The 13,486-nt window shown below is 44.5% G+C and overlaps 1 protein-coding gene across 1 annotated transcript in view; it reads right to left on the bottom strand.

Moving 5' to 3' along the window:
* LOC116826633 (ATP-binding cassette sub-family B member 5-like) overlaps positions 1 to 13,486 on the bottom strand; it is a 150,110-nt gene that overhangs the window by 136,046 nt on the left and 578 nt on the right. Inside the window, 7 exon segments of the mRNA XM_075062395.1 lie at positions 4,037 to 4,161; positions 8,630 to 8,807; positions 9,875 to 10,066; positions 10,260 to 10,338; positions 11,293 to 11,446; positions 12,305 to 12,353; positions 12,444 to 12,531. Of these exon segments, the coding sequence (XP_074918496.1) occupies positions 4,037 to 4,161; positions 8,630 to 8,807; positions 9,875 to 10,066; positions 10,260 to 10,338; positions 11,293 to 11,446; positions 12,305 to 12,353; positions 12,444 to 12,531 (865 nt within the window).

Genomic DNA, 13,486 nt, shown 5'->3' with positions numbered 1-13,486 from the left:
ATTTCACTGAATGTGGCTGCTCTGAGTGAATTATCAGGCACACAGATAAACATGATATGCTGGGGAACAGTCAACACAGCTTTTGTAAACGGAAATTGTGCCTCACCAATCTATTAAAATTCTTTGAGAGTTTCAGCAAGCGTGTGGACAAGGGTAATACAGTTGATATAGCGTACTTGGACTTTCAGAAAGCCTTTGACAAGGTCCCACACCAAAGGCTCTTAAGCAAAGACTTGGGATAAGAGTGATAGGAAACAAAGGGTAGGAATAAATGGTCAGTTTTCACAGCGGGGATAGATAAATAGCAGGGTCCCCCAAGGATCTGTACAAAGACCTGTGCTGTTCACATATTCATAAATTATATGAAAAAGAGAGTGAACAATGAGGTGGCAAAAACTGCAGATGATACAAAATTATTCAACATAGTTAAGTCCAGAACTGACTACAAAGAACTACAAAGGCATCTCACAAAACTGGGTGACTGGGCAACAAAATGGCAGATGAAATTCAATGTTGATAAATGCAAAGTAATGAACATTAGAAAACAATCCCAACTATAAATGAAAAATGACAGGGTCTAATTTAACTGCCACCACTTAAGAAAGAGATCTTATAGATATCATGGACAATTCTCCAAAAACATTTACTCAATGTGCAGCAGCTGTCAAAAAAGCTAAACAGAATGTTAGGAACCGTTAGGAAAGGGATAGCTCATAAAACAGAAAATATCATAATGCCACTGTGTAAATCCATGATATGCCCACACCTCAGATAATGTGTGCAGTTCTGGTTGCCCCATCTCATATAAGATATATTAGAATTAGAAAAGGTACAGTGAAGGGCAACAAAAATTATTAGTGGTTTGGAACAACTTCCACCTGAGGAGAGATTAAAAAGACTGGACTGTTCATCTTAGAAAAGAGATGACTAAGAGAGGATATGATAGAGGTCTAGAAAATAATGAAGATAAAATTAATAGGAAACTGTTATTTACCCCTTCATGTAACATAAGAACCAGGGTCACCCATTGAAATTAATGGGTAGTAGGTTTAAAACTTACAAAATGAAGTACTTCTTGACGTAATGCAATCAACAACTCATTGCCAGGCCAAAAGTATAACTGAGTTCAAAAAAGAATTAGATAAGGTCATGGAGGCTAGGTCCATCAATGGCTACTACCCAAGATGGTCAGGGGTGGAACCCTATGCTGTGGATGCCCCTAAACATCTGAGTGCCAGAATCTGGGACTGGATGACGGGTTCGATCATTCAAAAATTGCACTGTTCTGTTCATTTACTCTGAAGTATGTGGCACTGTTACCTGGGGTTCTTTCAACCCAAAGCTCTTGGTAACTTTACTGTATGCGAGGAGGTGTCAGGAAATAAATCAGGGGAGACATAGATGACTGGCACAAACAGGACAACACAAGAGTACTTTCACTTAAAGCTAAACTTTACTAGTCTCAAGCACTTACACACATCTGCAGCAAGTTAGTAAAACACCCCCAACCCTTGATAATTACCAAAGCTGAGTGTGGCTTTCGAGTGATATAGTGGCAGCCCATCTTCTGCTGAGGAACAGAAGATGCATCCAGAGGGAGAGACCAGTCCCGAAGAGTCCCCAAACAAGTCCCCTTATTTATACATTAGTAATAGAATGATATGTCCCTTAAAGAAACCTTGTTAAGTAAGCAGTTTCAAGCAAGAGGTTCCTTCTGATTATTGATTAACCAGGTGTGGATCTTTCCAGAGCTTGCAGCCTTGAGACCCCAATAGACATTCCTGAGGGTACATCCTGCTCTTCTAACATGTATCAGCAACTTCAATACAATTCTTATCAGGAAGGACATGGGGTCAAGTTGCCCCTTCCGTGGCACCCCAAAACCCTCTCCCCTCCTGCCTTGGTCAAACTGAGTTTGCTGAATGGCCAATTTACAGCTTGCTGACTAGGTCCCTTTTTAACAATAAGCCATAGTGGTTTTAGGCACTTTACTGGTTTGCCAAAGCCTCCCTGTGCAGTTCTGGACACTGCCAGAAGAAAAGATTCTGGACTAGATAGACCATTGGTCTGACCCAATATGGCCATTCTTACGTAATATTGGAAAAATTGGCCTGAAATCAACAACTTGAAATTCAATAAAGACAAGTGCAAAGTACTACACTTAGGAAGGAAAAATCAAATGCACAAGTACAAAATGGGGAATAACTGGCTAGGCAGTAGTACTGCAGAAAAGGATCTGGGAATTCAAGTATATCACAAATTGAACATGAACCAACAACGTGATGTAGTTGTGAAAAAAAGATAATATTCTAGAGTGCACTCAAGAGTATCATATTTAAGACATGGGAGGCAATTGTTCCACTTTACTTGTCTCTGGGGAGGCCTCTGCCAGAGTAGTGTATCGGTTTAGGAAAGGTGTGGACAAACTAGAGAAAGTCTAGAAGAGAGCAACAAAAATGATAAAAAGTTTAGAAAATCTGAGAAAAGGTTAAAAGAACTGGGCATGTTGGTCTTGGAAATTGAAGACTAAGCGGGGACCTAGCTAACAGTCTTCAAATATGCTAAGGACTGTAACAAAGAGGATGGTGATCGGTTGTGCTCCATATCCACAGAAGACAGAACAAGAAATAATCAGGGTAATGGGCAGCAAGGGAGGTTTAAGTTAGATATTAGGAAAAACTGTGTAACTATTAGGATAGTTAAGTACTGGAATGTGTTACTGAGGAAGGTTGTGGAATCCCCATTATTGGAGGTTTTTCAGAACTGGTTAGACAAACACCTGTCAGAGATGGCCTAGGTATACTTGAACCTGCCTCAGTGCAGGGGGCTGGAACTGATGATCTCTCAAGGTCCCTTCCAGCCCTACATTTCTAGGATTCTATGAATATCAGCTCGCAAAGGGAAGAGTTAGTGCTCATTCAGTTTTTGAAGAAAAAGTGCTTTAGATAAAACCAAACGAGTAAACAGAAGCCAGAATCTTCTTTGACTCCACAACCTGGCAGTAGTTCTCTCCTGCTGAACACTGTTGGAAGCCAGGAACTATTCTCATAAGCTAAATTACCAAGACATATGCCAATAGCAAGCAATTAAATACAAATTAAGCACCATATTATGCAAGTAAACACCTGTGAGACAAGGATTAACAGTTAGCTAATGAAAAAAAATCATTCTCTTTTTGCTTGTGATTCCTTTACAAGCTTATGGTTTTCCATCAATCAATAACAGCTTCTGTTCACTCATTAGCTATCTAAGCCCCTTTAGCTTCTCAAGGGCATTACAGAAAGCACCGCTCAGCCCAGCAATGTTCTCAGAACGTTTCAGAAGGACATTCTTGTTCAATGACATGCTCAGAAGCTTTGTAGGAACCTCTTGACACATACATTATGTACAAAAATGCCCTGACCAAAAGTGGGAAGGCCCAAAATGAATGGCAGTGTTTATACAGTAGTGAAGATATCCTAAAATGATGTGCATTTAATTTCTTCCACATAAACTGCTCAGATATCATTGGTGCTGTTCAGATTAGAGCAAGAAGAGGATTATTTGCAAAGCACTAAGCACGCATTTAACTTTAAGCATGTGGGTAGCCCTCTTCAAATCGATGACACAGGAAAGTGATAGGCAATCTTACTTAATGTCATGATCCAGTAAAACATGAACTTAACTGTAAACACTTAATCAATGATTTCTGTGGGAGTGCGCATGTGCTTAAAGTATTTGCAGAAATGCTTTGTTGGACTGGAGCCTAAGAGAAGATTGCATTTTCTATAGCTTCAGCTTCCAAATTGGACTTCAGGTTAGTGTCGGAGGGAAATTGGGCCTTACAGTGCCCCTCCATAATGTAGGTCAACTGAGTGATTGCAAATGTTTATGAGTGACAGAAAACATTTCCTTCCATATGATCATATTTATCTTCATCTGAACTTCTCAGCTGTCTGGGGGATAAACTGACAGATCATCTTGGATTTTTTTAAAATAACCACACATCACTTTCTCAAATATTATGTGCAATCAACAATTAGTTAAAAAACCTCACTTTGCTAATGCCTTCATCTGTCCATTGAAAGCAACAACTGTTCTGATAGAGGTCAAAATTTCCTCTGCCACGGATCCTGCTCTAGCATAAGCAGACAGCTCTTTTGTAGTGAATGATGCCAGGAACTGGAAAATTCAGAGGATAGGGGGAAGGGAAAAGTATTTTATGGAAATCTATTTAAGTGGTGTAAATTATGTACTGATACAAAGAGTGATCAAACAGTTAGGGAAAGAGCCTAGAATTTAAGAGACATGGGTTTGAGTCCCCACTTCAACACAGTTTTCCTGGGCAACTTCAGGTAAGTAACTTCTCTCCATGTTTTACTTCTTCTTGTATAAAATGGGAATCCGCTATCTTGCATGGTGTTGTGAGGCTAAACACAATGAAGCTTGCGAGGCACTCAGAAACTATAGCAATGGAGGCCATGTAGTCAAGTATCAGAGGGGTAGCCATGTTAGTCTGGGGGCTTGGCTACACTCATACTTTACAGCGCTGCAACTTTCGCGCCCTGAGCGCTGCAAGATACAGCGCTGTAAAGCGTCAGTGTAGTCAGGGCGGCAGCACTGGGAGCACAGCTCCCAGCGCTGCACGCTACACCCGTAAAGGATGTGGTTTACGTGCAGCGCTGGGAGAGCTGTCTCCCAGCGCTGCTGCTCTGACCACACTCACACTTCAAAGTGCTGCCGCGGTAGCGCTCCTGCAGTGCTGCCGCAGCAGCACTTTGAAATTCCAAGTGTAGCCATACCCTGGATCTGTAAAAGCAGCAAAGAATCCTGTGGCACCTTATAGACTAACAGTTAGTCTATAAGGTGCCACAGGATCCTTTGCTGCTTTTACAGATCCAGACTAACACGGCTACCCCTCTGATACTTGACACCACGCAAGGCACTGCATTTAGCTGTATGGAGTGGAAATCCATCAACCTCATGAAGAAACTTGCACAAATACAGACAGATATCATCTTCCTTTCCAAATGCAAANGGGGGAAGGTGGGAGCCCAGAGCGGGGCAACACGGGGTGTGTGTTGGGGGAGAGCCCAGGGCTGTGATGGCAGGTGGTGCAGGTGGGAGGGGAGAGCCCAGGGCTGGGACCGAAGACGGTGCTGGTGGGGAGGAAAGCCCAGCCCTGGGGCTGCAGGGGAGTGTGGGTGGTGGGAGGCCCAGAGCTGTGGCGGCAGAGGGTGCAGGTGGTGGGGGGAGAGCCCAGGGCTGGGGCAGCAGGGGGGATGTGGGGGTGAGGGGGAGTCCAGGGCTCGGGTAGGGGCAGCCGACCTTTTTTTTGCTTGGGACGGCAAAAAACCTAGAGCCGGCCCTGACTGAGGCGGCCGCCTCAGGTGCCAGACTGTGGATGGGGGGGCGCCACTAGGACTGAGAGAGTAGAAAATTGTGTGTGCTGCTTGTGCATATGTATTTTCTCTGCTCTAGATCAAGGGTCGGCAACCTTTCAGAAGTGGTGTGCCGAGTCTTCATTTATTCACTCTAATTTAAGGTTTTGCATGCCAGTAATACATTTTAATGTTTTTAGAAAGTGTCTCTCTATAAGTCTATAAACTATTGTTGCAAGTAAAGCAAAAAAGTTTTTAAAGAAGCTTCATTTAAAATTAAATTAAAATGCAGATCTTACCAGTTTAGTGCAGTGGTTCTTAATCTGGGGTGCATGCACCCCCTGGGGCAGGGCCGGTGCAAGGATATTTTGTGCCCTAGGTGAAACTTCCACCTTGCGCCCCTACCACCCGACATCAGTTCATTGAGGGACAAATCCCAACGGGCCTTTATAGATCCCAGGGGCCAGCCTGTCCAGGGGTCAGCCATGCCCAGGGACTGCTCCCCAGACCAGGTTCCCCCCTCCTTGCCGCCTGAACTCCCCTGGAAGGTGCACAGCCCCCCCCATGAGTCCTTCCCACCCCACCCAGTTGGCCCCCGCCCCAAGTCCAGTCACTGGCTTCGCCGGGCTTGTGCCACTGCAGCAGCTCAGCAGGGAGGAGCCGCCTTCCAGAGGCACCAGAGAGCCAGAGAGTCCTGCTTGTGGCAGCAGCGAGCCCCAGCCATGGAGAAGCCAGCATGGTGCAGGGAGGGCAGCAGCACTGCAAAGGCGGCGGCGCCACTAGCGGGGAGTAGCCGTGACCCAGGGCCACCTAGAGGATTCAGGGGGCCTGGGGTCTTTGGTGGTGGGGAGGTCCCCACCGCCGAATTGCCACCGAAGACCTGGCACTTCGGAGGCGGGTCCTGGAGCGGAAGGACCCCCCGCAGCCGAATTGCTGCGGAACATGCTCCGGGGGCCCGACCCCGCGAGAGTTTTCCAGGGCCCCCAGAGCAAGTGAAGGACCCCGTTCCAGGGGCCCTGAAAAACTCTCCTGGGGGGTCCCTGCAGGACCCTGGGCCTGGTGCAATTTGCTCCACTTGCCCCCCCCCCCGGGCGGCCCTGCTGTGACGTCCCCGTCCTGCCCAGGCTGTGGCCTGGCACCCCCCGGGGGCTCCTACAGGCTGCAGTGGTTGTATGCAAATGCCAGCCCCCATGTCCCCCCCGGCTCCCACCTCACCTAGGGTTATCATATTTCAACAATCAAAAAAAGAGGAGAGACCCCTGCCCTAGCCCCGCCCCCATCCACTCCCTCCCACTTCCCACCCTGACTGCCCCAGTCAGAACCCCCAACTCCCCCCTCACTCCTTGTCCTCTGACTGCCCCCTCCTGGGACCCCTGCCCCTAACTGCCCCCCAGAACCCTACTCCCTACCTAAGCCTCCATGCTCCTTGTTCCCTGACTGCCCCCTCCGGAGACCCCCCCACCCTAACTGCCCCCCTAGGACCTTACCCTCTACCTTTCCCCTGTCTGCCCCAACCCCTCTCCACATCCCTGCCTCCTGACAGGACCCCCAGAACTCCCAACCCATCCAACCCTCCCCCTGCTCCCTGACTGCCCCCAGGACTTCCCTTACCATACCCATGTTGGTCAGACACTGTCTCCACTTGGAGGCAAAACTCCACATGGAGTGCTGAGGCAGTGGGAGTGGGTGAGCTGCTGGAGGGGCAGCGGCAGCGGCAGCTCACACTTCTGGGAGCAGCAGAACCCAAGTGCAATGAGGTGGGAGCCGGGGCGTGTGCCTGCTTGGGCTGCTGCTCGGTGGCCCTCCCGGGGGAGGCTCCTGCAGAGGATGCATGTGGGTGGCGGTCCCTGTGCACCCCCCGGTTCCCCCTACGCCATGCTTGGGCTCTGCGGCTCCTGGGAGTGTGAGCCTCTGCCGCCTCTCCCACAGCAGGCTCAGGGCCCCGTGCCCCAGTGGCTCACACTCCCGAGACCTGCAGAACCCGAGCGCAGTGAGGGGAGAGCTGGGGGGCGTGCCTGCCACCGGTCTGGGGTCCTGGCCGCTGGCCCCACTCAGCCTCTGCCGGCCTGGGATTCTGTTCACTCAGCTGGCCACGAGCTGAGTGGGGCCAGTGGCTGGGACCCCGACTGGGAGCGCGTGCCAGGCAAAATCGGCTCGTGTGCCAAATGTGGCACGTGTGCCATAGGTTGTCAACCCATGTTCTAGATACACAGAGGTGATGGAGTGCTCTGCTGGAGGAAGGAGGGCAAAAGAGACATAACAAGTAGGCAGGAGAAAGGGTGAGAGGGAATAACAGAAAGCAGCAGGAGTTGCAGGGAGAGAGAGGAGGAGGAGGAGCTTCTTATGCCTTCATTTGTCCATTGAAAGCAACAACTGTTCTGATAGCAGTCAAAATTTCTTCCACCTGTTCTAGCACAAGCAGTCAGCTCTTTTGCAGTGAATGATGTCAGGAACTGGAAAATTCAGAAGGTGGGGGGAAGGGGAAAATATTTTATGGAAATCAATTTAAGTGGTGTAAATTATGTACTGATACAAAGGGTGATCAAACAGTTAGGAAAAGAGTCTAGAATTTAGGAGACCTGGGTTCCAGTCCGCACTCCAACACAGTTTTCCTGGGCAACTTTGGGAAAGTAACTTCTCTCAGTGTTTCACTTCTCCGTGTGTAACATGGGAATCCCCTATCTTGCATGGTGTTGTGAGGCTAAACACAATGAAGCTTGTGGGGCACTCAGAAACTATAGTAATTATAGGTCTCATGATCTGAGGACTTCAATGGCTCAGACACAGGTTTGATACAGGAGTGAGTGGGTGAGATTCTGAAGCCTGCATTGTGCAGGAGGTCAGACTAGATGATCATAATGGTTCCTTCTGATCTTAAAGTCTATGATTCTACGAGTCTTCCTCCACCATTTTCAGTGGTTGGGTGGGGGAAAAGGGGAGAGAAAACAAAATACAACCTATAAATGGAAACACTTTGTAATGTTTTCTGTGCATTACAAGCAATATCTACTAATGTGATCACAGTTGTTGAATGCTGATCATCCTCTTCCCCTGTGGTGAGTGGTGGTGACTGGACGCAGTCCAGGCCTCCATGGCATGCCAATGGTGCCTGCCGATGCTCAGTGTAGACAGAGCTCTGCAAATTTTGGGGCAGGAGCCAGTGGCGTAGGAGAAGGGCTCCTCTCCAAACTTTGGGGTCATGTTGCTTTGGGGTTCACTCCCTCTCAATCTGTTTTTAGAGGTAGAATTTTTATTTATTTTTCCCCAGCACTTATGATTGATCCAACTGCTGCTGCTGCAGCAAGGAGAGGGCTAACTGACAAAATCACTAAGGTCAGTTTCCACCCGTAGACGAATCCTATAACAATCCCTGTCAGAAATGTGGTAAAGAATTGTACAAATATACAGATCTTGTCTCCAATGACTTCGTGGATGGTGTTAATATCACTGTTAATTAAAAAGAGATTTGTTAACTTTGATGAATACCTCCTTCTCACACATTTTTCTCTTTTGCTGGAGAGAAGCTTGTCAGAAGTTTAACTGTTCAAATCATTGGGTGGTAGGAATTTTGGACATGGATACTGAACAGCAGTAATGGCTCTTTGTGGGGTAGGAACTAGCAGATCACAACTCATTTTCTGTGACGTAACCTCTGGATAGACTTCTGCCATTGCTACCCCTGCTTATTCACACGTGACCCAATTCATTTATGCAATATTCAAAAGGAATAATTCATACAAAAACAAAAATTCACCCCCAAAACCTTTACATTACTTTTTCCTCTAAGTTCCTCTATGTATCCTATCTTCTTCAATTTTGTTATTAGATTTTAACATCTTTGAGACAAGGAATTTTTCCATTTTGCATTATATAGAGTGACAAGCTCAGTGTTAGTAAATTATTATTTGGAAAATCATTGTGTGTCACGCTAATTTTCTCTTCCTATTTACATATATGGGAGCTAGGATTGGTGAAATTCAAGCCTCTCTCATTCCCTTCAGGATTCACATCTTCCAAAAACTGGGCATATCCCTCCCTGCAAAAACTAAATCTGAAAAAACTCTGCATACCCTGATCATACCTTCCTCTGAAGCCTGCACAAGGGACCTAATCCAAAGAGTCCTAATGATTTTAATTAGTTTTGGATCAGGTTCAAAATAATAACACAATGCTCATAACTATGAGTGCAGTTTCATTTCATACCATGTCAGGATTTTCAGTGTTTGTAAACTAGCTGGAGACAGCAGAGCTGTTTATCTACAGTAGTTTGCAAAACAGCTCATAGACACTACAAAGCCAATGTCAGAAGATAAGCCCTCGCAGTGGAAATGTTAATGAAACTCTGAAAGTGAAGTGAAAAATGGGAACGAATTCCTCCCTCAGATAGCAGAAATATTTTGGGTCTTAGTTAAAAAGGTTTCCTGGAAATTCCCTGTAGCTTTTTCTATAAAGGTAAAGATCAGACTTCTTTTTGGCTCAGGTTTCTGGTGCATAGATAAATAGAGCCGTCTCACTCTGTCTGTCGGGTGTTCAACGTTCCAATCTGGCTGGTATCAAACCAAGCCATCTCCTGGTGAAGTACTGCGAAAAAAAACTTTTGGTGGATTCTTGCTGTTTGTGTTGCAGCTGAGGTCAAAAATGTCCAGACCTGGATGGTGCTCAGTATCACTATAGCAAAGCCAATACCCACATAATAGTAGGCAAACCTGTAGAAAATAGTAAAAGTCCATAAGGTCAGTTGCATCTTTCAAGATAAGTTAGACACATTAGGTTACGTTCAATCCAGCTGAAGCCAATGGGATGTAATTGAGGGTCAAATTTGGCTTACAGTCTAATACACAAAGAAATATACAAACTACACTGTGCTATTCTTCTGAAAATAATTGCAGAGGTTCTTACCTGGTCATTTCAGCTTCTATATCCAAACCTGGAACTGCTGGACAAGTAGAGCTACTACTCATCACAGCCGAAAGATTAACTGTAACAAAGAAAAATATTCAGTTTTATTAGAACAAGCATAAAACAAGTCATGGAGGTTTTAGGCCATAATCTTATGGGTGTTTTGTATGACACTACACTCCCTGCAACAGTGCTGTAGATTTATAACTTTCATGGTGGCCATCATCCTTCCAGTGGAGGATCAAACAGGGCAAACTTCTGAGTCAGCTCAGAGGGTTACTGTAGAGTGATGTCATGGATTTAGCTCACTACGTCAAAGGACACTGGTCAGATCATAGCTTCATCTGATCTGACCTTCAGATTCCAACAGTGGCCAATATCTAATTTTTCAGAAGTTAATAACTCCCCCTTCTACCTCACATAAGGCAAAATTAATCCATGCAGACACCATAAGGCTGACTTTTATGCACCACTTATGTTCCATTCAAGCCTCAAAACTGGGCCCAAGTGGGGTCCAAGTGGTAGCTCAGCCTTTTGCTGGATATCTACAAAAGGGTAAATTTCAGTAATAATGCACCTAACCGAATGTGCAAAACTGTTCAAACCTGGGAGAAATAGAAGATCCCTTCCAGGTGTCAGCACATATATTTTAGGGTAAGTTATGATTGCCCTTATCATAAGCCTAGCTCATATAGAGGCAAAATAGAATTAATGATCCTATTTTGTTGTTTTAAAAATCCAATCACAGAACTTGATTTGGTGACCTTGTTGGGCAGTGAATTCCATGGATTAACTATAAGCTATAGAAAGTAGTAAATCGTTTTATAGTTACCATATGTACTGCTCTGTAATTTATCAAGTGTCTAGTTTGCTACTGTACTATACAGTAGGGTAAAAAGGAAGGACTTCTCAGAATTCACTGTGCTCTTCATGGCTTTTAACACCACAGCAGTACTCCATCCTGAACCTCTGCCAATCCAGTAAATAAGAGACTCTAACAAATATTTTCAGAAGTTGAACAACTTTTATTTACCTGAAGACATATTTACTGCTTGGCCAATCATCACAAAGCTGTTTGTCATCTCTGCAAAGACAAAGATAATAAGTGGCAGCCCTGTTCCATTTGCAACAGCTGCAATCAAACCTATTATCATCAAAATGATATCCAGCCAATCGGCATACGCAAACTACATTAATATAAAGAAAAACGAATTAATTGAAGGTTGACAAATTCACATAATTGTGACGATATCTTACTAAGACACACAGAATAGGATTTGTTTTTACATAGCACCATTAGCAATCTGGGTATCCCAAAACACTTTGTGAAGCAATGAATTAGATACTGTGAAGGCAAACAAAACACATGGGATACACTTTGAAAAAGCTTACACACCATTTTAGGCCAGTTTTTATTGAGGGAGTTAGGACATGTTGGCAGGATGAATCCCCTAATCCGCAGAAGAAAGAATGTATCTAACATTACCTGTGCAACTCACTGTCTCTCTGTGTGCATTCTACTGCACCACATATTTTCTCAGTGTATTTAAAATGTAAACAAGAACAGGTAGTTGACAAACATTTGGCTGCTGCCTACCAACAGAAACAAGTATGTAGCAGTTATCACATTTAAGAAAAACACAGCACTTGTTTCTCTGGATAATTCATGAGACATTATGCACGAATGGTAAAATTATCTCCAGTTGACAGAGCCAGGGCAAGGCCCTATTTACCGCACATGCCTCACTTCAGTCCTTAACATGGGTGAATTTCACTCTGTCATGGTTCTAGTGCTGAAACATCATTAAGCACTGGCAGTTAGCTGTGGGGGGAACTTTGCACAACAGGCCATATTTTTAAAGAGAGGAGCCTGAGACCAATGCACAAAAATGGCTGTGCGGCAATACTAAGTTTTGCACAGACCTCTTTCTTCTCTTTCAAAATGCAGTATTGTGGTTGCATATTAGTCTGTTACCATAATGTACAACAGGCAAAGAAAAGGAACAATGAGAAACAGAAATCAAACCAATAAACTATGCACTAACCAATTTCAAAATACCGACCATCTTTTCCTTTGACTCCTCATTTTTCTTTCTAAAGAGATTAATGCAAAATTAATCCAGGTCCTTTCTTGAAAGGCAGGGCAAGAAATTTAACAGCGTATTAAGATCAAGGAACCCCTACTTTTTCTTGTTCTTCTGTAACTGGTCATTTTGCTCAGGTTTTTCATCATGTTGGAAACCAGGATTGTCACAGCCATTACTTGCAGATTCTGTGGAGAGGAAAGTAGGTTTTGCTTTCACAAATAGCAAGGTCTTTTAAGTCAGCTTCCTATGAAGCACATTACATCCCTTTCTGAATTATCAGAGCACCAAAAGAGTAGATTTTTTTAAAGAAGGAAAACCATATTTTTCTCATGCTCTTGAAACAGGTCAGGAACTTTCAATTTTTTCCTCCCCAAAGATCACATCCAAACTGAGAACAAACATCATTTGCCCAAAAAACTAATTTTAAGGGAAGTCATTAAAGACTAACTTAGGCCTCAGTCTTGCAAAAACTGAGGGTATGACTAAGTGTATGTCTACACTAGAAGTGCTACAGTGGCACAGCTGCAGCTATGCTCTCTGTAGCATATATACTTACCACAATGGTGAAAGGGGTTAGTGAATCCACCTGCTAGGTTGATGGAAGAGTTCTTCTGTCAACCTAATGGTGCCTACATTGGGGCTTAGGCCTGCTTACCTATGTCTCGCAAGAGCATAAGTTTTTCACACCTCTGAGAAATGTAGTTAGATGGACCTAACTTTTAGGTGTAGACCAGCCCTTTATCTTTGCAGGATTGGGGCCTTAGAGTGGAACAGGCATCTTATTATTTGTTGATATTTCAGTAGTACCTATAGGCCTCAATCCTACTGTGCTATGGCTGTATAAACACAAGCAAAAAAAGATCTCCACCCAAAAGAGTTTATAATCAAGGAATAAGATGAGAAGTAACAAGCGGATGAAAGAAACAGACAGAGGAATCACAATAGAATAGTGAGGCGACTATGAACTACAGGATAAAAGATGGTCACAACACACCAGCTGTCTATCCTATCTCAACCTGAACTATAACTACTGTGTTTTCCATCACTAGTTTTTAGAACACCTTTGTACAGACTTACAGGACACTCTTATCTTTGTTATGATTATATAAAATACTTCAAATGCAGTAAACTGGCCCCTGA

The sequence above is a fragment of the Chelonoidis abingdonii genome, chromosome 2 (genome assembly GCF_003597395.2).
Source record: "Chelonoidis abingdonii isolate Lonesome George chromosome 2, CheloAbing_2.0, whole genome shotgun sequence".
NCBI classification, from domain to species: domain Eukaryota; kingdom Metazoa; phylum Chordata; order Testudines; family Testudinidae; genus Chelonoidis; species Chelonoidis abingdonii.
The sequence above is the reverse complement of the archived record's forward strand: the minus strand, read 5'-3'. Positions and strand labels throughout refer to the sequence as shown.